We start from the raw sequence: 24,751 nt of genomic DNA, 5'->3' as shown, positions 1-24,751 counted from the left end.
TGCCTTCAGCCCAGGGCGTGATCCTGGAGACCTGGGATCAAGTCCCACGTCAGGCTCCCTGCATGGAGCCTGCTTCTCCCTCTGCCTGTGTCTCTGCCTCTCTCTCATGAATAAATAAATAAAATATTAAAAAAAAAACAGCGGTCTTCCTTTGCTTGGCAGGGACAGTGGCTTACCTTTGTCATCCTGCTCTAGAGGATGGCTGCCAAAGAGGAGGGGGATGAGAAAACAGGTGAAGGGGAATTAAGAGGTACAAACTCCCAGTTATCAAAAAAAAAAAAAAGTCAGGGAGATGAAAGGTACACTATAGGGAACAGAGTCAATAATGTAATTAACACTGGTGAGTACACTCAGTGTAGTAAGCATGGCATGATGTATAGAATTGTTGAATCACTATATTGTATACCTGAAACTAAGATAACATTGTCAATTATACTTTGACAATTAAAACATATTTTTAAAAAAGATTTTATTAGAAAAAGAGTTGTAAGAATTTTAATATGACAATTCAGTTACTTTTAAAAAATTTGCCAGCACTGTGCCATGTTCTGACAATGTCATAAGTTTATACCAGTGGTCTAGATCTAACTCAGACACCATTTATTACATCAGCAACTTAGTGATTGGGATGATTTAGAAGCAACCATGCCTAAAGCTCTGGCTCCTCTTGCTGATTTTGTAGCTCAGCCCATTAAACAGGAAAAAGTTTAAGGACTGTCTGACAATAACCTTTTTGAGAGTCCAGTTACCTGGAGCAATCAGAGAAATTCTACCTGGGATACACAAACCTTTTTTTTTTTACTTTTAAGCCAGTCTGTGGGCTAAAACAGGGGTGTCCCCAAACTAACTGGTTACAAACACACCCTATTTGTGGGTAGAAGCCTCTCTTTCCTCTGGACTCTCATCACCGGCTCAAGATATTTTCTAGATATCTGGTCTAGACCAAGAGTAAAAGGGTAAAAGCATAGCTGTCACCAGATTCTTGTTCAGAAAGCTGTGCGGACATGTAGCATTATGGACTCTGTAATATCTGCTTAAGGGACAGACTGCGTAGCTTCGGTAGTCCAAGAATGAGCTTGTGAGCAGCAGATTTTTGACTTGTCTTGCCAGCCCATGCAGGGCAGTGGGGCTGAAGTCTGGAGTGGCTCCCACCTCGGCCAGCCCAGCTCCATGTCCATTCAGCTCAGTGCACATTAAGGATCTCATCATTTTACAAAGTTTGGGAAATGATTTTTATTACACACTGACTTCTGGAAAATACTAGGGTTTGTTTCGAGCCTCCCTGCTGGTCCATCTGTCTCATGTCCTGCCCTTGCCCTGTCCTGGGGCGACAGTGCAAGTGGAAGATGGAAGGATTACTGCTCCGCCTCTGCAAAGACAGGCTTTTCACACTGTACAGAGCTGGCAGTGGCCTGGGGTGGGAGTGGGGCCACAGGTCAGTCTTCATCCGAATCACTGGGGCCCATGTACTGGCAGACAGCATCATAGTGAAGCTCCACCAGCTGATTCTCTCTCCGCAGCTGCACCAGAGCTCGGCTCCGTTCTCTGTTCCGGCCTAGTAGGCGGCCCACCTGGAGTAGTGATGGGTGAGGTCAGCAAGGCCAATTCAGACTCCAGGACAGCCCCCGCATGCCCCTCACCCCATGCCCAGGTCTAGAACTCACCCTTCCAGCCTGTGGCCCCAGCACCACCATCACCCGGTTGCCTTCGACCTTGGGGACCAGGGTCTCCAGCATGTTTTCCTTCAGGCCTGCAGATGAGGAAAGGGGAGTGAGGCCCATGGCCAGGGCCAGCCCACCCAGGTCCTGTCAGAAAGCCTTTCCTGTATGCCTCAGAGCCATCCTGCACCCTGTTGACAGGTGGGAGTCCCCCTGCCCCACTCCAGCTCACAGGTGAGGACACCTAAGGAGCAGTTCCTAGAAATAACTATAATAGGGCACCAGGTGGCTTAGTCAGTTAAGCGTCTGCCTTAGGCTCAGGTCATGATCCCAGGGTCCTGGGATCAAGTCCCACATCAGGCTCCCTGTTTGGCAGGGAGTCTGGTTCTCCCTCTCCCTGCCACTCCCCGGGCTTGTGTGTATGCTCTCTCTCTGTCAAATAAATAAATAAAATCTTGGGAAAAAAAAGAAGAAAGAACTATGAAAAAGGAGCACTTATGCACGAAAATGATGGGTGATGACAACAGATACCGTTTATTGTGTGCACGTCATATGCCCTGCCCTGCACGGGGAGTTCAGTACACATCTGTACAAGGCCCAGTCCCCAGAGGGAGAAATAGCTCATTTCTATGCCAGTGTGCACAGGGGGAAAGAGCAGCTTAGATAATCACCATCACAGGGGGAAAGAGCAGCTTAGATAATCACCATCACAGAAGTGCCTCGTATTCTGTCAAAAGATTCTGGGCTGTGCAAAATGCCTGAACTCTGCCTAACCTTCCAGCCTTTGCCTGCACCAGCCTCTTGGGTCGAAGACAGCCTTCCTATTCAGCCTCTAGGATGGATGATTAAAACCCCAGTGGCCATCCCTCAGACTCACCTTCCAGGATCCGGCCTTCATCTGTTCGACACACACAGGTATCTGGGCTGAGGACATCTTCAATGGTCATCTGGAGAAAGGGTCACGGGATGTGAGAGTGTTACAGTTATGGGGGCCTAGTTCCGGGGGGGTGGGGGAAAGCCAGGCTGCAGGGTTCCCACCTTGGTGTTGTAATACTGGCCACCTTTGTGCTGCCTGTCCACAAAGCGCACACGCAGGTCCCTGTGCAACCAGTGCTGGCTCTGGGGACCTGCCTTCTCATTCTTGGCTGCGGGCTCCCCCTGTCTGCGGAAAGGGCCAACACAGGCTTAGCTGATGAGACACGTTCTGGTCACCCCACAGTTGGCTGCTGTGAAACCCACCCCTGATGCCCTGATGTCATCCCTAGTTCCTTCTATGTGCCTGCCTTGCCCGGGAAGCCTTCTCTGACTGCTAGAATCCCTCCACAGCCTTGCCTTCTCCCCCAACCCCAGATGCCCAGGGTCCCACCGGTCGGGAAGGTGTTTCCGCTTCCTCTCTGAGTCCTCCCGCCAGCTGGGGAGGTCCTGATCCCGGAGGGCCTTCCATGATGAGGCTGTTCCATTCTGTTGCCCTGGGGAAGTTTTGTTCATCTGGCCTGTGCAAGGGTGTATGGGGAGAACCAGGAAGGAGCCTCAGTGTGAGCCTCTTACCTGGCAGGCTACACCTTGGCCTCAGGCCACCTCCCACCTGCCTCAATGTCCCCTCCCACCATCACAACTTTGCCTATGCCATCAGAATGCTCTCCCCTTCCCCTCAACTGCTGGGGCTTCCTTCAGGAAGGCTTCCTCAGCCACTCCAAGGTGGGCTAGGGAATCCTGAGAGCTCCATCAGCACCAATATCTCATCTGTCAAACCGCCCCATCCTGCTGCCATGCCTAGAATGCCTTTCTCCTTGGGCATGGCCTAGTCCCGGCTGCCCTCACACCCAGAAGAAGAGAGGCTCATCACCTAGAACAGACAGAGACCTCCTGAGGATAGGAATAGGTTTCCACACCTGTTTTTTCTCTGAGAGGCTAAAGCCCCAGGGTTACTAGATCAGTTTTTCTTCAAACCGAATAAACCACTGATCTTCATTCTCACCTCCTGGATTCTGACCAGAAGTCACATCTGCCTGACAGACCACTGCCCCTCCCCTCTGCAGATCTGACACCCACCCAGCCTCACCCCCAGGTACAGGCCCCTACTGCCCCCTGGAATGTTTCTCCAACTCTCCCAGCTAGGTAAGAGGCACACTCACTGAGATCCAAGGTGTTCTTGTCAAACTCATGCTGGGAGACAGGGCGCAGGCAGTACTCACTAACAGTAACCATGCGGTTCCCCACGGCCAGGCGAACCATGGCCCGAACATTGTCAGGATCGAGGCCTTCTACCTGAAGCGTTGGGGAGGACGAAGTTAGGCAGGGTCTGAGTGGACTAAACTCACATTCCTAGGACCGAACTGTCCACTCTTACCTCCTATAAGCCTGACCCCTGTGTCTCCCCCACCAGACTGACCCAAGGCCTGGGCCTGGGCCTGGTTCATGTGTTTCCCCTACCAGACTGTGTGGCTTGGATATATTTTAAAGAACTTAAGCCTCAGGAACATTTGGCACATATGGCCATTCTCTCTTTTAGTTGTAAACTGAGACTCAGGCCCAGCAAGTGGTTCTGAGTTACCAAATGAGGTAGCAAGCCAGGCAGGCCTGAAAGACAAGGACTTCCAGCCTTTCCACCCTAAGCCCAATTCTTCCTCCCTCTGACCCTCACATCAAACTTCCCCGCTGCCTGTCTTGGGCTCTAGGCATAGCTTGGTTCCTTACCTTCCCATAGAGGCCTCGGTGAGGGCCAGAAAGAACCACCACAGCTCCTCCAGGCACCAGTCCTTGAGGCTGGTCTTCCTTAGCCTTCTCTTGCTCTTCATCTGGCTTTGGCAGGTGGTGGGGGCCAGTGGGGACTAGGGCCTGGACCTCATTCAGGTTGGCACCCAGCCCTAACCCCTTCGGCCTCAGTAAGTTGAGACGGGGCTTCACCACTCTGCAGGCAACACAGTATATGAGCTTATTGGGCTGGGGAGGGGAGGAATGCAAGTCTTCAGTGTCCCCTCACAGCCATCCAAATCCCACCCCATCAACATGCTCAAGAATATCCTTCCCGATCTCACATTAGGACTGTTTTTTTTTTTTAAGATTTTATTTTATTCATGAGAGACACAGAGAGAGCAAGAGAGGCAGAGACACAGGCAGAGGGAGAAGCAGGCTCTATGCAAGGAGCCCGACGTGGGACTCGATCCTGGGTCTCCAGGATCACACCCCGGGCTGAAGGCGGCGCTAAACTACTGAGCCACCCAGGGATCCCAGGACTGTTTTTGATCTACAGAAAAGCAATTTCGTTTGGTCCAACCTAATAACACACTGGGTATACCATCTATTACATATTATTTACAGCAGGATCTGAGGCAGATCTCTGTGATTTTGATTATAATACCCTAATATTTCTACAGGGGAAATCATACAAATATTCACACCAAATAGGAGGAACAGACTATAAAATGCTCTGTGTCAATTCAGGTCATGTGTGGCTACTAAATGGTTTATGAAAAAATGTTTGAAAAAAAATATTTGGTTTTCAGAATTCTTTGGAGTTCAGAAAACTGAGAAGGGATCAAAAATCTGTGTGATAATAGCAAATGTTTCATCTATGTTTATTTTGGGCCAGGGCCTGCTATAAGTGCTTTATGTACATAATTTCATGTAATTCTGCAACAGATATGGGAAGTCAGTATTGTCACTACCCTCATTTTTCAGATGAGGAAGCTAATGCTCAGAAAGGTAACCCCGTACAGAAGGGATCCCGTTACAGAGTTTCAAAAAGCAAACAGGAGGGATGCCTGTGTGGCTCAGCGGTTGAGCATCTGCCTTCAGCTCAGGGCGTGGTCCTGGGATCCAGGATCGAGTCCCGCATCGGGCTCCCTGCATGGAGCCTACTTCTGCTCCCTCTGCCTATGTCTCTGCTTCGTTCTCTGTGTCTCTCATGATTAAATAAATGAATCTTTAAAAACAAACAAACAAACAAAGAGCAAACAGGAGACTGAAACAGTTGCAGAAAGCTTCTGGTTCTGGATGAGCAGTAACCCATGGGGTCTTGTTCACTGCCCTGTCTGCTGCCCCTTGCCCCCACCCCAGAACTCACAGATTGAAGGTGCGGCCAATGCCCTCACCAGGCTTCCAGCCCATGCCTCGTAACATGGCCAGCCCATAGGCCTCTACGGGGACTGCCTCGTAATCAGCTTCCTCTGGCACCTACAAATTCAGGCAAAGGAAGGACAGTCAGGCTTGGCCCATGGTGGGCCCTCTGAAGCCTGCTTACCCAATGAGTGACCCTTAGTGCTTTTCCAGTAAGCTCAAGGTTAGTTTTGATTTCCTCTTGCTGTCCCTCACTTTACTCATCCATGTTGTCCTTCAACAAATAATTATAAAGCACCTATTCTGTGCCAGGTACTGACCTAGGTGACGAGGATAACCAAAACAGACAAAAATCCCTGATCCTGCCCTGTGGGGATGACGTTCTAGTTGTAGACATACAATTTAAAAAATACATATAGGGGCAGCCCCAGTGGCGCAGCGGTTTAGCGCGGCCTGCAGCCTGGGGTGTGATCCTGGAGACCCTGGATCGAGTCCCACGTCAGGCTCTCTGTATGATGCCTGCTTCTCCCTCTGCCTGTGTCTCTGCCTCTCTCTCTGTCTCTATGAATAAATAAATAAAAAATCTAAAAAAAAAAATAATAAAAAATACATATAAAAATACATAAAACGTGGCATGTCGGGTAGTGATAAGTTATATGAAGAAAAATGAGGCAGATTAAGGGGATGCAGAGGGATGCAGAAGAGAGTATCACGGAGTTGATATCTGAGCAGAGACCAGAAAGAAATGACAGTGGGGGCCATAACGATATGAGAAGCATGAAGGATAGGTGGGTAGTCCAAGCAGAGAGAACAGTAAGAGCAAAGGCCCTGTGGCAGAACAAGTCTGGCAAGTGGTAAGAGCATCATGAAGGTCAACCTGACTGAGAAAGAGGTGGAGGAAGAGGGGCAGTGAAAGATTAATCAGGAGATCTGGGCTGGAGCCACAGGAGGGTGGCTTCCACAAGGGGTCCCAGTGAGGAAGTTACTGCAATAATCCAGATGAGAGATGCTGGTAGCTCAGACGAGTGGTAGGAGTGGTGATGGTGAGAAGTGATCAAATTCTGGATGTATACTGCAAAGGGAGATGATAGGATTTTGCTGAAAGACTGCATATGGGGTATGAAATAAAGGGGGAAGTCAAGAGAGACTCTAAGGTTTTTAGGCCAAGTGAGAAGAAGGATGGGGTGGAGCTGTGATCAGCTGAGATGTAAAAGGCCGGAGAAGGAGAGAATATGAGAGAACTGAGGCCAAAGCAGGAACAGGATGGAAAGTGAAGTGAAGGTCTTTTTTTTATGATCAAAGAAGCCAGAAGACAGGTGAAGGCCAACAAGAACAGCTCAGTCGAAAGAGAGGATGGTCTGGGGCTGTAGGAGAACTAGGCCCCAAAGAAGCATTGCTAAAACATTGTGAATAAAGAGGTGAAGAGTGGAGTCCATGGGTATAAAAGACAGACTTGGTTGCTTCTGTAGACACTCCCCTCACTTCTGTTGTCTATCACATTCCATCCTCACTCCCTCAATTCTTTTCTTCCCTCCTCTCTCAATTCCTTTTTTTTTTTTTTCTCTCTTTTTTCTCAATTCCTTATACTCACTCTAGACACACGGCGGGTTGCTTCACTGATGGACCCACACCACATTGACTCCCTGCCACCATGCCACTGCTTGGGGTTGTTGCTGCCATTAGTACTCACCCTGCTCTTCCCTCACTCACTAAACCCTACCTGTCCTTCCAGACCTCACTCCTACCACTCTGGTCTGACTGGCCATCATTTCTAGCCTGCACTACTGTTCTCTTTGCTTACTATTCTGTTCTGCTCACACTAGCCAGAGATCTTGTCAAATCTTAAGTTTTTACCCCTCTCTGCTCAGAACCCTCTCATGGCTCTCATTTCATTCAGGATAAAAGCCAAAGTCCTCACCATGGTCCACAAGGCCCTGCTTAGTTTAGCCCCTGCCACTTCTGACTTCATATTCTTCTCCTCCCCTTCATCCATTCTACTCCAGCTACACTGGTCTCCTTGATGTTCCTCAAACACTCCAGGCTGAGTCTACCCTTAGGATCTTTGCATTTCCTGTTCCCTTTGCCCCTCATCTTGTTCAGATAATCCCAGAATGCAAGTGTTTTCCACACCTCAGTATCTTGATTAATTTTTTAATGCTTCCCAAAAAAGACAGAAGGAGGAAGGGATAGGCAGCAGGCCTGTAGCACGCACACAGACTGTACCCCCCGCCCCACTGTATGCAAAGAGGCAAGTCTGGCAGACAGGGCAAAGGGAGGCTGGGGCAGGAGGAATTAGGGGCCAGCTCACTGTCTCAGCCCGGGGTTCGCTGTCTGCCCCTTCCCCGTTAGGAATGCATCCTTTCTGGATCATGGGGATAGCAAGCGTGGGGTCGACACCCGAATTCTCTCTCTCCTCCAGGGACTTCTTGGAGTCTAAGGAAGAATGGGAGGGAGCAATGAGGTCCCACCATATCCTTCCATTTTCCTCCCCCACTTCCTTCACAGGGGGATGGCGAAGAGGGGATCACTCACCCTCAATGAGCTCCTTCACAGCCTGGGACAGCACTCCATCCATCAAGGCCTCAGTATTTGTGGATGGCCCAGGAGCTTGGGCTGGTGGCTGCCTGCGATGGCCATTCTGGATCAAAGGGATGATGAGATCCTTGGGGTTTTCTGAGGGCTTCACACTAATGTGGACACAGAAGCATGAAGTTGGGAGAGTAGCATGTCAGTGGGTTCTGAGCCACACTACTCCCTTCAGAGAAAACACAAGAGCCAAACTCACCCCCCCATCTGACCACACCCTCTGTTCTCCTGTGAGTCTCTAATGGTGCTTTCTTTGGATTCTCTCCCTCACCCCCAACTCTTAAATGTCAGTGCCTTTAAGGAATCAGCCTTCAGTCTTGGACCCTCTGCTCATCCCAACACCCACTTCCATGGCCTTCACAATGACTCACAAATCACCATCCTCAGCCCAGATTCTCCCCAGTTCCAGGCTCCCCATCAACCTCCTGGATGGTTGATTCTCTTCTGGAAGTCTCACCCTCTGACTGTCTTTTCCAAATTAACCTGATGATGGCCTCCCCAAACCTGAATCTGCCAATCCACCCCGTTCCCCACACTAGAGAAGCTCCACCGCTTCTGCTGAGACCCTAGCGGTCCTGTCATTCTTCACTCTTTTCCCTCTCTCAGAACGCACACACTTCAGGGTCCCCAAATTCTAGACACACCCTCTCAGGAACACATCCTTTTTTCTCAAACGCCATAGCTTTTAGGCCCAATTTCTCCACCTCTCCAGTCACACACTCCCGCCTTCTCGCCTCCACGAATTTCCTCAGGCTGTGCTTCAGGCTTTCCAGGCCACTGCCACCTAAACAATCAACTCAGATTCCACCCTCCCACTGCACCCACCAAACCGAATTCCAAGGGATGAAAGACCCGGCGCTTCACCTTTGCAGCTCCCTCCCTTCCACGGTCTTCAAGAAATCCTTCTCCTCTGGAGCCGCACCCGCGTCGTCTACCGGGTCCGCCAGCCGTCTCCGGGCAGTTGTGCGACTGAAGCTGAATGAAATTGGGGCAGCGGAGGATCCAGCCGGCCGCAAAGGATACTCCTCGGCATCCGCCATCTTGCCCCTCTTTCCCAGGCGAGTGCGCCGCTTGCCGGGAAGTTTAGTTTAGGTTCAGTTTGAAGGCGGCCAGACGAAGAGCGCTAGAACTACCTTTCCCATAAAACACTGCGTCATCGGCAGGCGTAGGAGGAAAAAGGAGCTTTCGGAAGTAACTCTTGCTCTTTTTCCTTCATAGGAGCGCGTCACGCCAAGCATAAAGGGAAATGTAGTTCTTCGGTGAGGTAGGTGTGGCAGAGTTGAATTCATTCTTGCCTGGTGTGTTCATTCCTTCCTATAGGCGGTCGACAAGTATTTATTAGTTGCTTACTGTGTACACATTACACAGGGGGAATGGAAGTGTAGATAAAATACATGCTTAAGAAAAAAATCTGTGAGTGCCAGCTGTGCACAATAACAAATAGACATGTAAATGGTGCCTACCGATGTCAGATTTAACACACAACTAGATCTGGATTCAAATTTTAATAAATTTTAATAAAATTCAAATTTTAATAAAATAGACACCCTCCTTTCTAGAGGCTGGTAGTCCGGTGGGGAACAATAACACTTGAACAGATATTAAAAATATATATAGGGCAGCCCGGGTGGCTCAGCAGTTTAGCGCTGCTTTCGGCCCGGGGCGTGATCCTGGAGACCCCGGATCGAGTCCCATGTTGAGCTCCCTGCATGGAGCCTGCTTCTCCCTCTGCCTGTGTCTCTGCCTCTCTCTCTCTCTGTGTGTCTCTCATGAATAAATAAAATCTTAGAAAAAAAATATATATATATACACACACACATACACAGTTGACTCTTGAACAATGCAGGGGTTAGGAGGGCCAATACCCTGTCCCCACAGTTGAAAATTTGCTGGTAACTTTTGACTCCTCACAAACTTACTTACTAACACCCTACTGTTGACTGGAAACCTAATGATAACACAAACAGTAGATTAACACATATATTGTTTGTTACATGTAGTATTATTTTTCTGTTGTTTTTAGGGGCTTTTTGTTTTGTTTTGTTTTTTATTTTTTTTTATTATTTATTTATGCTAGGCACACAGTGAGAGAGAGAGGCAGAGACCCAGGCAGAGGGAGAAGCAGGCTCCATGCACCGGGATCCCGACGTGGGATTCGATCCTGGGTCTCCAGGATCGCGCCCTGGGCCAAAGGCAGGCGCTAAACCGCTGCGCCACCCAGGGATCCCTGTTTTGTTTTTAAGTAGGTTCCACACCCAACGTGGAGCCTAGGGAAGACCCTGAACTCACAACCCTGAGATCAAGACCTGATCTAAGATCAAGAGTCTGCACTTAACCAACTGAGCCACCCAGGCCTTTTGTATGTTACATGTATCATACACTGTATTCTTTTGTATACAGTATTCTTAAGAATAATCTTAAGAATATGAAGATGAATAAGAAAATGAAAATGTTATTAAGAAAATCATAAGTGGGGGGATCCCTGGGTGGCTCAGTGGTTTAGCGCCTGCCTTCGGCCCGGGGCGTGATCCTGGAGACCCGGGATTGAGTCCCATGTCCGGCTCCCTCCATGGAGCCTGCTTCTCCCTCTGCCTGTGTCTCTGAATCTTTCTCTGTGTCTCTCATGAATAAATAAATAAAATCTTAAAAAAATAAAAAGAAAATCATAAGGGGGTACCTGAGTGGCTCAGTTAAGTGTCTGCCTTTGGCTTAGGTCATGATCTGAGTTTCCTTGGATGGAGCCCCGTGTTGAGCTCCCTGCTCAGTGAGGAGTCCGCTTCTCCCTCTCCCTGTTCCCCCACTCATGTTCTCTCTCTCTCATAAATAAATAAATAAATAAATAAATAAATAAATAAATAAATATTTTAAAGATTTTATTTATTTATTCATGAGAGACACACACAGAGAGAGGCAGAGACATAGGCAGAGGGAGAAGCAGGCTCCTCACAGGGTGCCCGATGTGGGACTCAATCCCCGGACCCCAAGATTACACTCTGAGTGGAAGTCAGACACTCAACCGCTGAACCACCCAGGCATCCCAATAGAATGTTTTTTAATAAAGAAAATTATAAGGAAGAGAAAATACATTTATAGTACTCTAATGTATTTACTGGAGAAAATCCTGGTATAAATGGACCCGTGCAGTTCAAAGCCATGTCGTTCAAGGGTCTACTGGAGTTCCTACTGTTACTCAAAACTATGTCCACCTCTTGGTGGATATGGAGCCAAAAGATACATCCAAGCAAAGAACAGGAAGGAAAAGGTAGGGTTTACTTGCAACAAGTGAAGAAGAACACTGAGGATATTTCCCAAAGCACTATCTCCCTCAACAACAAAAGTGGGGAAATTTTAAACTAAAGGTCCATATATATTCGTGGAAGGGCTTGCAAAATAGGGAATTCAGCATGGAATTGGGGCAAAAGTCACCCTAAGTCACTGAGTCTAGGTCTTAAGTTAATTGAAGTCATGAGAGTTGGCAAGGGTCAGCATCATCAATTCTCTGGCTCCAGTGGGTCTAGTATTTGAGTGCTCAAAGGGGCTTAAGTTCTGCAAAGATGACTCAGAATATGTGTTAGGTCAATCTTTACTTTTGAATCAGCATTGGGAGTTTTACCACCGATTTATTGTCTTTGATAGGCTTAGGCTGTCTCCTGGCCTGATAGTGCCTGTTTGTTCTCACATTCTTTTGTTTCCTTCAAATCATTATCTACTGATGTTTATTCTCATGCAATTTCAACACATCTCAGGATGTTCTGCAAGAAATGTGCTTTGGGTAAGTAGTGCTGGTCAGGCATAGATTACAAGATGATCAGGGGCCCCAAATGACTTTTCTTATATTGAGAAAGATTTGCCTCACCTTTCTTTTTCCAGGGATCCCTAACTATTTCTGCTTATACTACCAACATTAAATATGTTGAGAACTAGGTTCTAAGGTTTTGAAAGATTAATGAGACAAATTCCTCTTGTCTAGGACCATATAGAGGGAAAATGAAAGGGCCCCATGAAGGGCTTTTTGAAGGACTGCTTTTTTGCCCCTTTTCCTGCTTCTATTCTTGCTAGGACCAGCACACCCCTTTACACATTCCTTATAGTACAAATAATGTATGTTCTCCTTGTATGGATCAAATAGCTAATAATTTCTTTGTGGTCTTCCAGCATAATACATAACTTCTAAGGAATGACTAGGTGAGGCCATCATGTGTATATTCCAGACCACTGGAGCTAGACATCTTGATGCCAAGCCCCCCTAGCTCCAAGGAATTAGTGACTTATGGAGGACATCTGGACCCTTCTTATTCTGACCAGTTCCAGGGTGCCTGAGAGGACACTTACATCACACCACAATCCTCAATAAAAGCCTCAGACCCAAGCAAAAACAAGACACTGTCCTTTCCTTTCTGAGTCTTCCAGACACTCTGTAACTACGCTCACTCTGTATCTTCAATAAACTCTGCTTTTACTTTCTCTTGGCTCACATTTGATTGCTATCCTGTGTGAAACCAAGGACCCTCTTGGCTGGTCCTGGGATCACCTCTGGATCCTCAGACCCAGCCTGCCTACATCATTAAGAGTTTGGAAAATAGAAGACTGATACTTAAATAGTCACCAGAAAGAATAATAGAAATCTGCCAAAAATTCGTCCCAAGGAAATCATTAAAGATATGCAAAAAGAGGGCAGCCCGGTGGCTCAGCAGTTTTTTTTTAAGATTTTATTTACTTATTCATGAGAGATACAGAGAGAGGCAGAGACACAGGCAGAGGGAGAAGCAGGCTCCACACAGGGAGCCCAACGTGGGACTCGATCATGGGGCTCCAGGATCATGCCCTGGGCTGAAGGCGGCACCAAACCGCTGGGCCACCAGGGCTGCCCAGCTCAGCAGTTTAGTGTTGCCTTGGGCCCAGGGTGTGATCCTGGAGACCCAGGATCTAGTCCCACAGGCTCCCTGCATGGAGCCTGCTTCTCCCTCTGCCTGCTCTGCCTGTGTCTCTGCCTCTCTCTCTGTCTCTCTCATGAATAAATAAATGAAATCTTAAAAAAAAGATATGCAAAAAGATTTTTTATGTTTATTTGAGAAATCTCTATAGGGGATCCCTGGGTGGCTCAGCGGTTTAGCGCTTGCCTTTGGCCCAGGGCGTGATCCTGGAGTCCCCGGATTGAGAACCACATCGGGCTCCCTGTGTGGAGCCTGCTTCTCCCTCTGCCTGTGTCTCTGCCTCTCTCTCTCTCTTCTCTTTGTGTCTCTAATGAATAAATAAATAAAATCTTTAGAAAAAAATAAAAATGAAATCTCTATACCCAGGTGTGGAGACCGAGAAAAATCAAGGCCATTCCACCTCAAGTTTAACATTAGCACAAGTACAGCCATCTTAGGCCCCTGTGAATAAGAGCTGAACTTTATAAGAAAAACTGCAGAATATCCCATGTCCTCGCAGGGAATGCCATATCAGAAAGACAACAGAGCCCATGCCCGTGGTAGAAAGTCCCATATTAGAATGAGAACAGAGCTCAATGCCCTTGAAAGCCCCATATCAGAATGTAAACAGAACTTGAGAAATTCCTCCACCCCTTCTGAAAATCTCCTAGACCAGCCCTTAAAACTAAGCTGAAACCCACCTCGGGGTCCAAGTCCCTGCTCCGCTGTGTCGGGTATACTTGGACCCAAGCTCGAGGTTGCTAATAAACCCTCGTGTGTTTGCATCAGTGTCGGCTCCTTGGTGGTTTCTTGGATTCACAATCTTGGGCACAACGCAGGCACCTGGCTGGTTCAGCTGGAGGACCATGTGACTCTTGATATCAGGGTGATGAGTTCCAGGCCCATGTTGGGTGTAGAGATTACTTAAAAAAATAAAATCTTGGGACACCTGGGTAGCTTAGCGGTTGAGCATCTGCCTTCAGCTCAGGGCATGATCCTGCAGTCTGGGGATCAAGTCTCACATTGGGCTCCCTGCATGGAGCCTGCTTCTCCCTCTGCCTCTGTCTCTGCCCCTCTCTCTGTGTCTCTCATGAATAAATGAATAAAATCTTTTTAAAAAATAAAAATCTTTAGGGTCACCTGGGTGGCTCAGTCATTTGAGCACTGGCTCTTGATTGCTGCTCTGGTCATGATCTCAGGGTTGTGAGATCAAGCTCTGCATGGGCTCCACACTCAGCACAGTCTGCTTAGGTCTCTCTCCCTCTCCCTCAGCCCTTCCCCCAGCCTGTGCACTATAAATAAGTTAATCAATTAATCTTTAAAAATTAAAAAAAATCTTTAAAAAAACCAAAGTAATCTATATCCAACATGGGGCTTGAACTCACCACCCTAAGATCAAGAGTCACATGCTTCTGAATGAGCCAGCCAAGCGCCCTTGAAAATATATTTTTAAATATTTATTTATTTTAGAGAGGTGGGGGGGAAGGGTAGAGGAAGAGAATGACAAGCAGACTCTCCACTGGTTGGGGAGCCCAACATGGGGCTCCATCCCACAACCCCCAGATCATGACCTGAGCTGAAATCAAGAGTCAGCCACTTAACTAATCCACCCCAGCACCCCAAACAGTTTTTTACGAGATTCATCATAGTATCATCTATTGTAGCCAAAGATTGAAGACTAAATGAACAACAGGAGGGGATTGGGCAAATGAATTATAGCACATTCCTTGGATGGAACACTTATACTAGAAACTTTAAATACGAAGCTGTAAATATACTTAAAGTGGAAAAAAATTAAAAAAAATAAAAAATAAATAAAAAAAAGAAAGTGGGACATAATCACAATGTTCAGAAAGTAGAATAATATAATGGGTCACAGGATGGTCTTGAAAACAGGAAACAGTGTTGTGCCCAAGATTGCGAATCCGAGAAACCACCGAGGAGCCGACACCGATGCAAACACACGAGGGTTTATTTACAAGCTCGAGCTTGGGTCCAAGTATACCCAACACAGCAGAGCAGGGACTTGGACCCCGAAGTGGGTTACAGCTGGGTTTTTTATAGGCTGGTCTAGGGGATTTCCAGAAGGGATGGAAGAATTAGGCTGGTCTAGGGGATTTTCTACCATGGGCGTGGGCTCTGTTGTTTTTCTGATATGGGATTACCTGCCGAGGACATTGAGGACATTCTGTAGTTTTTCCCGTAAAGTTCAGCTCTTATTCACAGGGGCCTAAGATGGCTGTACTTGTGTTAATGCTAAACTTTAGGTGGGATGGCCTTAATTTTTCTCGGCCTCCACAACAGTAATCAATCTCATGGCCATTTTTCCAGGCTTAGAAGCCCTGGGCATCCTTAAAGACACCTAGCAGGGCAGCCCTGGTGGCGCAGCGGTTTGGCGCTGCCTGCAGCCTGGGGTGTGATCCTGGAGACCCAGGATCGAGTCCCACATCGGGCTCCCTGCATGGAGCCTGCTTCTCCCTCTGCCTGTGTCTCTGCTTCTCTCTCTGTGTGTCTATGAATAAATAAATAAAATCTTTAAAAAAATAAATAAAATAAAAAACCTTTAAAAAAAAAGACCTAGCAGATAAAGACTACAAAGCAGCATTTATAAATGTCAATCTAAATAAAGAGGCAAACTGAGGCAAGCTCAAAAAGATGAGTTTATTTGGGAATAGCAGAGAAATTGCAATTCTGGACACCCAAACTGTAGCAAGCTACAGATGAGTCCCAAATTCCAATTCCTCTGCTATCCCAAATAAGCTCATTATCGTGAGCTTGCCCCAGTTTACCTCTCTATTTAGGCTGACATTCCTGGGAGTCAGAGGTGGGATCCAAAGGAGATGACCTCCAAAGAATGATGATTCAGGGAATCAAGGGAGGTACCCGCATGGAGCCTCTTGCACTCATCACTTTCACAAGTCGCGGTCTATTTCCAGTTTGATGAGTCTCTTCTAGGATTCTGAACTCCTTCCCTTTGATTGAGTTTTCCAACTTTATTCAGGATCTGTATAAAGACAATCTTTTTTTGTTGAGTACTTGTTTCCCTTAGTACTAGTATGTTTGGTGAGTATTCCTTTGTTTTATTATTGGAAGCACATCAGAATTTTGGTATAATTCCTTTGGAATTATTAGGAGTGTTAAAAAGAAAGCCACAGGCTCTAGGTGGAGTCACTTGCCCTCAGGGCAATAAACCAAGAATTAATTGTAATTTCAACCTTTTCAGGAATGGAATTTTAAACCAATTAATCTGGAATTTTCTGGCCTGCACCAAAGAGGTAATCTTCACCTGGGGCCCTCTCATTCCCCAAAGGAAGATCAGGTAATCTGGATGATAAGAACTCCCTTGCCCCACCTTTCCATAAGCAGAAGCGACCTTGCCTGAAATAGTACTTCCTTTTCTTTTGCTAATGATTTCTTGCCCTATCTTCCTTCCTATAAAAACCTTCCACTTTAGGGTGCCCGGGTTGCTCAGTCGCTTAAGTGTTAGACTCTCAATTTGGCTCAGGTCATGATCTCAGGGTCCTCCATGCTCAGCGAGCAGTCTGCTTCTTTCCTTTTCTGCCAACCCCTCCCTCTGTCCTGTGCACTCTCCCTAAAATGAAAAAATCTTTCAAAAAAAAAGACCTTCTATTTTGTTTACCTCATCTCAGACCTCTCTACTTCTTAGATGGGATGCTCACCAGTTCATGAGTTGCTTAATAAAACCAATTAGGGACACCTGGGTGGCTCAGTGTCCGCCTTTGGCTCAGATCAGATCCTGGGGTCCTGGGATCCAGTCCCAGTTCGGGCTCCCCGCAGGGAGCCTGCTTCTCCCTCTATGTCTCTGCGTCTCTCATGAATAAATAAAACCTTTTAAAATAAATAAGAAATCTTCACATTTACTCAGTTGATTTTTCCCTCCTTAGTGGGTATTAGAATTTAAAAAAAGTTTTGGCAAGGTTACAGGATAGAAGATCGATATGCAAAAATCCATTGTGTTTCTATAGACAAAATAAAGATGAAATTAAGAAAATAATTCCATTTACAGTAGCCTCAAAATAAGATACCCAGGAATATATTTAAAAGAAGAACTGTAGAAATTGTGTTGCGAAAACTACAAAATATTGTTGAAAAAAATTTTTAAAGACCTAAGTAGGGACTCCTGGGTGGCGCAGTGTTTGAGCATCTGCCTTTGGCTTAGGTCAGGTCATGATCCCAGGGTCCTGGGACCAAGTCCCCACATTGGCTCTCCACGGGGAGCCTGCTTCTCTCTCTGCCTGTGTCTCTGCCTCTCTGTGTCTTTCATGAGTGAATAAATAAAATCTTAAAAAAGACATAAGTAAATGAAGAGACATACAATATTGACTCAGGGCCAGTGTGAGATTCTCAACCTGGCCCTGTTGATTACACTCCTCCAGCTCCCATCCTCCTCTGCCACCCTTTCCCCCAATCTGTGCCCCCAAAATTCACTAAGGAAGTCTCCAGCGCCATTCAAGCTCACCAGAAGTATCCACAGGTTTTTCACATTTTTCTGTATTTGTCACACTAGGAAGTCTGTGAGAGGCAAAGAGAGACAAGAGGGTCTTGGGACAAGCGACTAAGACATAATTGTCCTTACAATTACAGCATGCTAAAGGCTAGTTAGTGTAAGGAAGAGGCTAAGAAAGCTGTCGGTGACTTACCTTTTTTTAAAAAAAATATTTTATTAATCCATTTGAGAGAGAATAAGCAGGAGGAAGAGAAGCACAGTACCTGCTGAGCAGGGAGCCCTGCAGGGGAGCTGGATCCCAAGAAAGAGATAATGACCTGAGGTGAAGGCAGACGCCCAACATCTAAGTCACCCAGGCGCCTCCACTGTTTTAAAAAATTTTATTTGAGAGATAACAGAGACCAAAAACGGGGAGAGAGGGAGAAGGCTCCCCGCAGAGCAGGGAGGCCCACGCGGGTCTTGATCTCAGGACCCTACGATCATGCATGAGCTGAGTTAACGGACTAAGCCAGTCAGGGGCCCCTGACTTTGCTAACATTGGCACAAGCCCCTAAATTTACATTCTAGCCTCAGCTCTTCCAACTCACGTCCAGACTCGACCACAATTTCAGTACCTAGGCAGTGCGCAATTCTCCAGCTGTCACACAACTACCCAGAACCCGCCATCTTAACGAATCCTGGGCCCGGCTATTGAAGGCACCTCCAGACACTCCTACAGTCCTCTAATAACACGAAGATCCCGCTCCTCATCTTACACCCTTAGGTCGTCCCCGGACGACGGCGCAAGGCCAGATTGGGCTCCTGAATTTCCCAGGCTCCGCCCTCTAGTTAGCCTATAAACTTCAACCCATTCCTGACGCTTCGAATCCCGCCCCCTCGCGTTTATAGACTCCACCCCCCTCTAGGGTGGACTCCTTTCCAGGCACGGCCCTCAGCCGACTGCCCGCCCCCAACACCCTGCAGGCCCCACCTCTTCAGAAATGCCATTCGAAGCCCCACTGACAGGGATAACCATCCAGCCTCGCACCCACGACTAACCATGCAACATTCGCCTACCGCAATAACCTTCCCTGGGTCACCTCCGGGAGAAATATTCTAGGATGACGCCAAGGCTCCGCCCCCGCGAAGCTGCCTCCGAGTCCCGCCCCGCCGCCAGCCCCGCCCACTGGCACCGCCCAGGGGAGTAACTAACCAACCCGGGCCTGCCACTTCAGGAGCTGGCTCCACTCAGACCCCGCCCCCCGGAGGCCCCGCCCCGCCCCTGACACGCACCCGCCTTCGGGCGCAGGCGCAATGTGGCACCTGTCCTGCGTACCAGCGCCGCCACGTCGGCCGCAGCCCGGGCCGCCAGGGGGCGCGCGTCCAGCCGCGCCAGGAGCTGCCGGGCTCTGGGGCCCGCGGGCAGGGGAGGGCCGTGGCCTGCGCGGGTGGAAAGAACAAGTCAGTGCCCGCCCGAGCCTCGGCGAACCCCCTACGCTCCACGACGTCCGAAGACCTAGAATGCCCCTAAGATCTTCCGAGCCCCCCGACCATTCCCTCATAGTTCCGGAGGTCGCCCGCTGCCGGTCTCGACTCCCGCGACCCCCGACCGTCATGGGAATGCCCGTAGATCCCCGCCTGCCCCCACGAAATCCCGGGACATAGCTAGCTGATCGAAATATTCCTGGACACTTCCCGACACTCTGGGACTGTCTCTGCAGGGCTCCGACCGCCCCCACATAACCCCAGATTCCAAACTCTTCCCGCACGGTAGCCAGAGGGACCCCGATTCCGCCAGATGTCCTGAAAGAAGACGGCCTGCCCCCGCTGTGGCCCCGGCACCCCCCGATTCCCCTTCCGGATATCCTAGGCGACCTTGATGGCCCACGTAGCTCCAGTTGCCCCTCCATTTATCCCCAGAGCCCCCCCCCGCCTGACCCCTCCCTCCGCAGTTCGCTACACACCCTGAGTGCCCCGGTGTCCCCAGCGGCCCCGGGCAGACCCCTCTGGCACATCTCCCCGGGATTCCTGAGAGCCAGCCCCCGCGTCTGGGGCACAGCCCCACGGTGCGGGTGCGGGTGCGGGTGCGGGTGCGGGTGCAGGTCCAGGACCCGGAGCCCAACCCGGGTCACCGCTTGGGCGCCAGGGCTGCTTTGTTTACCACCTGTCGCAAGGAAAAGGTGAGGAGCCGACAGGCGGGGCGAGGGGTGGCCACCCAGAATGGACGTCAGGACACAGAGTGTTCCACAGCCCATAGTGAACAGTCACAGGCCAAGTGAAGGTTGGGGGTAAGCTGCCCGAGGCCCGGGCTGCTGTTGGGTTGGCTGTGGGGCCCTGGACAGGTAGGCATCTGAACCCCGAGGCCCTCCAGTTTCTGCCTCCACAAAGTGGTGGTCGGGGGCTCTCTCTCACTGCACCCCATGTTTCCTTCCACTACAGTGAGGAGCACTTGCCCAAGGGCTCCTCTCTCGGGGACCTCTGCCTTTGGGACACCCCCAGTTTTAATACCTAAGCGGGATCTGATTTCTCCCCTCTCATTGGCTGGCGTCCCCTCCCACCCCGGGGCCCTTCCCAACCTCCTCGGGTTTGGCGGCCCCCTACCGCCCCTCCAGTGTCCAGGGCACCTGCCCTTCCCGGCTTTTTGAGTTCCCCAACGCTATCATGCTCAAGGCCCCAACCCCTCCCATGGCCCCCAGGGCTCCAAGGGCTCCCCCCTGCCCAGCCCAACAGACTCTTCCAATTCCCAAGTAGGAAACATCCCCTGCAAGTTTACTCAGTGCCCTACTAGGAGTCAAGCTCCGCTGGAGGCCGCAGAGTTCCCTGGTAAGCTGGGCCCCACTTCTGCACCCCCGTGTTTAGTCGTCAGAGCTCGGGCGGGGCCCTTAACAGAATTCTTTGGGCCTCGACGTCCCCTTCTCGCTCGTGGACTGACAGCACGTCCTGGGTGGAAAGAGGAGCCCAGCTCAGGCTCCTGGGATAACAGAGGCGGCGCCTGAGGCCGAGCGAGGCCAAGCGCTCGCGCTGCCTCCCACAGCCGGGCCTCCTCGCTGGCGGCCAGGTAGGTCACCGCGCGGGTCGGGGCGCCGGGCACGGGACCGGCCGGCCCCAGCTGCATCCAGGCCTGGGCGGGCCGCCAGGTGAGTGCGCCCAGGCGCTCAAAACGCGTCGCCGGCGGCCTTGCGTCCACCCTGCCGACTTCGGGTCATGGAGCCTCGCGCAGGGGGCGCCACGGACCCTAAGGGGAGCAGAGGAGGTACGGGGGTGGGGTGGGGAGGGGAGGGACTGGGCGCGTCCTTGCCACCCCTCGCCCCGCCTGTCGGCTCCTCACCTTTTCCTTGCGACAGGTGGTAAACAAAGCAGCCCTGGCGCCCAAGCGGTGACCCGGGTTGGGCTCCGGGTCCTGGACCTGCACCCGCACCCGCACCCGCACCCGCACCCGCACCGTGGGGCTGTGCCCCAGACGCGGGGGCTGGCTCTCAGGAATCCCGGGGAGATGTGCCAGAGGGGTCTGCCCGGGGCCGCTGGGGACACCGGGGCACTCAGGGTGTGTAGCGAACTGCGGAGGGAGGGGTCAGGCGGGGGGGGGGCTCTGGGGATAAATGGAGGGGCAACTGGAGCTACGTGGGCCATCAAGGTCGCCTAGGATATCCGGAAGGGGAATCGGGGGGTGCCGGGGCCACAGCGGGGGCAGGCCGTCTTCTTTCAGGACATCTGGCGGAATCGGGGTCCCTCTGGCTACCGTGCGGGAAGAGTTTGGAATCTGGGGTTATGTGGGGGCGGTCGGAGCCCTGCAGAGACAGTCCCAGAGTGTCGGGAAGTGTCCAGGAATATTTCGATCAGCTAGCTATGTCCCGGGATTTCGTGGGGGCAGGCGGGGATCTACGGGCATTCCCATGACGGTCGGGGGTCGCGGGAGTCGAGACCGGCAGCGGGCGACCTCCGGAACTATGAGGGAATGGTCGGGGGGCTCGGAAGATCTTAGGGGCATTCTAGGTCTTCGGACGTCGTGGAGCGTAGGGGGTTCGCCGAGGCTCGGGCGGGCACTGACTTGTTCTTTCCACCCGCGCAGGCCACGGCCCTCCCCTGCCCGCGGGCCCCAGAGCCCGGCAGCTCCTGGCGCGGCTGGACGCGCGCCCCCTGGCGGCCCGGGCTGCGGCCGACGTGGCGGCGCTGGTACGCAGGACAGGTGCCACATTGCGCCTGCGCCCGAAGGCGGGTGCGTGTCAGGGGCGGGGCGGGGCCTCCGGGGGGCGGGGTCTGAGTGGAGCCAGCTCCTGAAGTGGCAGGCCCGGGTTGGTTAGTTACTCCCCTGGGCGGTGCCAGTGGGCGGGGCTGGCGGCGGGGCGGGACTCGGAGGCAGCTTCGCGGGGGCGGAGCCTTGGCGTCATCCTAGAATATTTCTCCCGGAGGTGACCCAGGGAAGGTTATTGCGGTAGGCGAATGTTGCATGGTTAGTCGTGGGTGCGAGGCTGGATGGTTATCCCTGTCAGTGGGGCTTCGAATGGCATTTCTGAAGAGGTGGGGCCTGCAGGGTGTTGGGGGCGGGCAGTCGGCTGAGGGCCGTGCCTGGAAAGGAGTCCACCCTAGAGGGGGGTGGAGTCTATAAACGCGAGGGGGCGGGATTCGAAGCGTCAGGAATGGGTTGAAGTTTATAGGCTAACTAGAGGGCGGAGCCTGGGAAATTCAGGAGCCCAATCTGGCCTTGCGCCGTCGTCCGGGGACGACCTAAGGGTGTAAGATGAGGAGCGGGATCTTCGTGTTATTAGAGGACTGTAGGAGTGTCTGGAGGTGCCTTCAATAGCCGGGCCCAGGATTATTACTTAAAATTCGGGTGCAGGTCTGCTATTGATGTGCACTGAGCCGAATTAAATGGCCGCATGCCTGACTGCAATCTAGAGGCAAGAAATGAATTGAGGCTAGAATGTTAAATCGGGGCAAGGTCCTAGGTGGTTTCCATGGAGTACCCCTCTGACCGCCTTTTTCATCTTCCAGTCGTTAGTGTGTTGGATTCTGCGGACATAGAAGTTACAGACAATCGCCTGCCTAATCCCACGTTCGCGGAACACCGGCCCCAGGTACCACCTCGTCCTCTTATTAGATGCCACCTGCTTTGAGACTGGCAACGTATGTACACTTGTGTTTTTACTACAGCATCATCGGTCAGAGACCTTGGGTACAGGTAATGCGCCACCCCAAGTGACTCAGGGTAAGGCACGTTCTGCTTCCAAGCCGCTCCAAGCCTCTGGACAGTTCTGTGTGGAATTGGTTTGTGGTTCCACAGGCTTTGGCCTTACATTAAGTGGAGGCCGAAATTCAGCAGGAGATGCTCCGCTAGTAGTGCGCAGGCTGCTGAAAGACGGGCCAGCACAGCGCTGTGGTCGCTTGCAAGTGAGTTGTAAGATGCCCTCCATTCAATAGTGCTAGCCCAATCCTCATCCTGTGTCGGGGTGCTCTCCATCTGTTCTTTCTATAACACTTCTCACTTTGCACTCTTCCAGGCTGGGGACCTTGTGCTCCACATCAACGGACAGTCAATTCAGGGCCTCACCCATGCCCAGGTGGTGGAGCGCATTCGCACAGGAGGCCCCCGTCTCCACCTTGTACTAAGCAGGCCCCTGGAAACCCATCCTGGCAAGCCTGAAGAGGTGGGAGGGCCCCAGAAAGGAGATGGTGGGTTTCCCGATGGAGAGGCGTGACAGATCTATGAGGGGAAGAAGAGGGTTGCAGATTGGAGAGGTTGGGTTCCAGGGTGGGAAGGGTTGGTGGTCTCAGTGGGGAGGTCAGAGTTCAGTGGCTGTGAGGGGTCATGGTATTCTCAAAAGCAGGGTGGGGAAGGGCAGGGGCCCAGGATGGAATAAAAGTAGATTTAGAGGGGAGGCTTTTGAGGTCCTGGGAGAGGAGAGCTGGGAAGGGGTCTGAGGTAAAGGTGGGTGTTTAGAAGGAAGAGTTGTGGTTCTCGAATGAGAAGGAAGAGTGGGTCTCAGCAGGGAGAGGATGGGATGGGGATCCAGAGGGTAGGGAGTCTAGTTCTAAAGCTGAGGGGTCCATAGGCAAAGGGCTGGGAGTTGAGGGAGGTGGGTTAAGGAAGGGGAGAGTCTGGGGTCCTCAATGGGAGGGGTTTGGCATCTCGAGGTAAATAAAGGTCAGGGTTTGATTTTTATTTGGGGATTATGGGAAATTACTTCTGGGGGGGGGCATGTTCTGGATCCAGGTGGGGAGGTGTCTCCAGAAAAGAGGTGTGTGGGGTCGTCTTGAAGGGTGGCAACGGTTCCTGACTGGTTTGTCCAGTCCTCAAAGGGAGCTTTCTCTAAAGAGTGGGGTCTCTGCCTCCTGCAGCCCCTGGAGCCTCCTGGCCACCCTCAGCCAGGGAGCTTGGCTTTCCATTCCCCACCCTATCAGCCAATCTAACCCGCAGTTCTGCCATCCCCAGATCGCAGCCCAGATCCTGGTGGACCAGAGGTGATGAGGTCTCCCAGCGTCAGTGCTTCCTGGCTTCAGCACCCTCCATCCGGTACAATGGCCCAAACCCGGGGCAGCACAGAGCCTAGCCCAGAGCAGGGTGCCGACTGCCCCGAGGTTCCCCATCCTGCGCGCCATACAGAAGACCCTGATGACCGAACCCCGGGTTCCCCTGGACCATGGCTGGTGCCGAGTGACGAACGGCTTTCACAGGCCCTAGGGATCCCAGGGGCAGCACAGCTTGCTCTCGAGATGGCAGCTGGGAGGCGGAGGCACTGAGCACGTATGGGATGGTTCGATGCTCACTTGGTACTGCCCAACCTGGATCTGGTGTGCTCAGCCAACCGCACACTAGCATCGCACACTAGCATCGCTGGGAGAGCTTACACTGGTCTTGCCCACCCCCTCCTGCTGCGCAGCGGACCTGCCGGTGCTCCCCTCTGCTCTCCTTGTGGTGTCGGTGGTACAGCCCTGGGCTTCGCTTCTGGTTTCAAGGGTGGGTGAGGTAATAAAATGGTTTGACCCAGTCTTGACTTGCCAGGTGCTCTCAGCCAGTTGGGGCTCCTGAGTTCACCCTGCAAAGGAGGGGGTGGGCAGATCTGGTTTCAAGGAGGGCCTCTTCTTGCAGC

General features: G+C 51.1%; 2 protein-coding genes across 7 annotated transcripts; one reads left to right on the top strand and one right to left on the bottom strand.

Moving 5' to 3' along the window:
* Positions 1–452: 452 nt before the first annotated feature.
* On the bottom strand, positions 453–18,838 carry GPKOW (G-patch domain and KOW motifs). Of its 3 annotated transcripts, none has more exons than XM_072817326.1 (12): positions 18,741–18,838; positions 9,168–9,617; positions 8,250–8,404; positions 8,026–8,150; positions 5,725–5,834; positions 4,356–4,569; positions 3,794–3,926; positions 3,025–3,151; positions 2,697–2,820; positions 2,536–2,605; positions 1,665–1,750; positions 453–1,571 (listed from the first exon to the last, which is right to left on the bottom strand). In XM_072817326.1, exons 2-12 carry the CDS (start codon positions 9,341–9,343, stop codon positions 1,437–1,439), a joined length of 1,455 nt encoding a protein of 484 aa, XP_072673427.1. In that variant the 5' UTR covers positions 9,344–9,617; positions 18,741–18,838; the 3' UTR covers positions 453–1,436. The 3 variants fall into 3 exon arrangements, with proteins under 3 accessions (XP_072673427.1, XP_072673426.1, XP_072673428.1); XM_072817325.1 differs by having other exon boundaries at positions 18,723–18,828; XM_072817327.1 differs by lacking the exon at positions 18,741–18,838 and adding an exon at positions 16,006–16,171.
* Positions 18,839–20,852: 2,014 nt separating this feature from the next.
* Positions 20,853–24,649, top strand: MAGIX (MAGI family member, X-linked). Of its 4 annotated transcripts, none has more exons than XM_072817330.1 (7): positions 20,853–20,916; positions 21,733–21,879; positions 22,656–22,738; positions 22,815–22,842; positions 22,945–23,051; positions 23,162–23,333; positions 24,094–24,649. In XM_072817330.1, the coding sequence occupies exons 1-7, from the start codon at positions 20,868–20,870 to the stop codon at positions 24,399–24,401; spliced, it is 894 nt and encodes a 297-aa protein (XP_072673431.1). In that variant the 5' UTR covers positions 20,853–20,867; the 3' UTR covers positions 24,402–24,649. The 4 variants fall into 4 exon arrangements, with proteins under 4 accessions (XP_072673431.1, XP_072673430.1, XP_072673429.1 ...); XM_072817329.1 differs by having other exon boundaries at positions 22,815–22,869; XM_072817328.1 differs by having other exon boundaries at positions 22,815–23,051.
* Positions 24,650–24,751: the final 102 nt, after the last annotated feature.

This window comes from Canis lupus, chromosome X (genome assembly GCF_048164855.1).
Source record: "Canis lupus baileyi chromosome X, mCanLup2.hap1, whole genome shotgun sequence".
NCBI classification, from domain to species: Eukaryota; Metazoa; Chordata; class Mammalia; order Carnivora; family Canidae; genus Canis; species Canis lupus.
The sequence above is the reverse complement of the archived record's forward strand: the minus strand, read 5'-3'. Positions and strand labels throughout refer to the sequence as shown.

Bases quoted from the DNA above. Each gene is read 5' to 3' on its own strand.
- GPKOW (XM_072817326.1), bottom strand. From the start codon at position 9,343: ATGGCGGATGCCGAGGAGTATCCTTTGCGGCCGGCTGGATCCTCCGCT. The intron at 3,152-3,793 runs GTGAGTGTGCCT...ACCCTTGCACAG, and splicing joins CAAGAACACCTTGGATCTCA to GCCAGATGAACAAAACTTCC. The intron at 2,821-3,024 runs GTGGGACCCTGG...CCCTTTCCGCAG, and splicing joins CGGAAACACCTTCCCGACCG to ACAGGGGGAGCCCGCAGCCA.
- MAGIX (XM_072817328.1), top strand. From the start codon at position 20,868: ATGGAGCCTCGCGCAGGGGGCGCCACGGACCCTAAGGGGAGCAGAGGA. The intron at 21,880-22,655 runs GTGCGTGTCAGG...TTCATCTTCCAG, and splicing joins GCGCCTGCGCCCGAAGGCGG to TCGTTAGTGTGTTGGATTCT. The intron at 22,739-22,814 runs GTACCACCTCGT...TTTTTACTACAG, and splicing joins TCGCGGAACACCGGCCCCAG to CATCATCGGTCAGAGACCTT.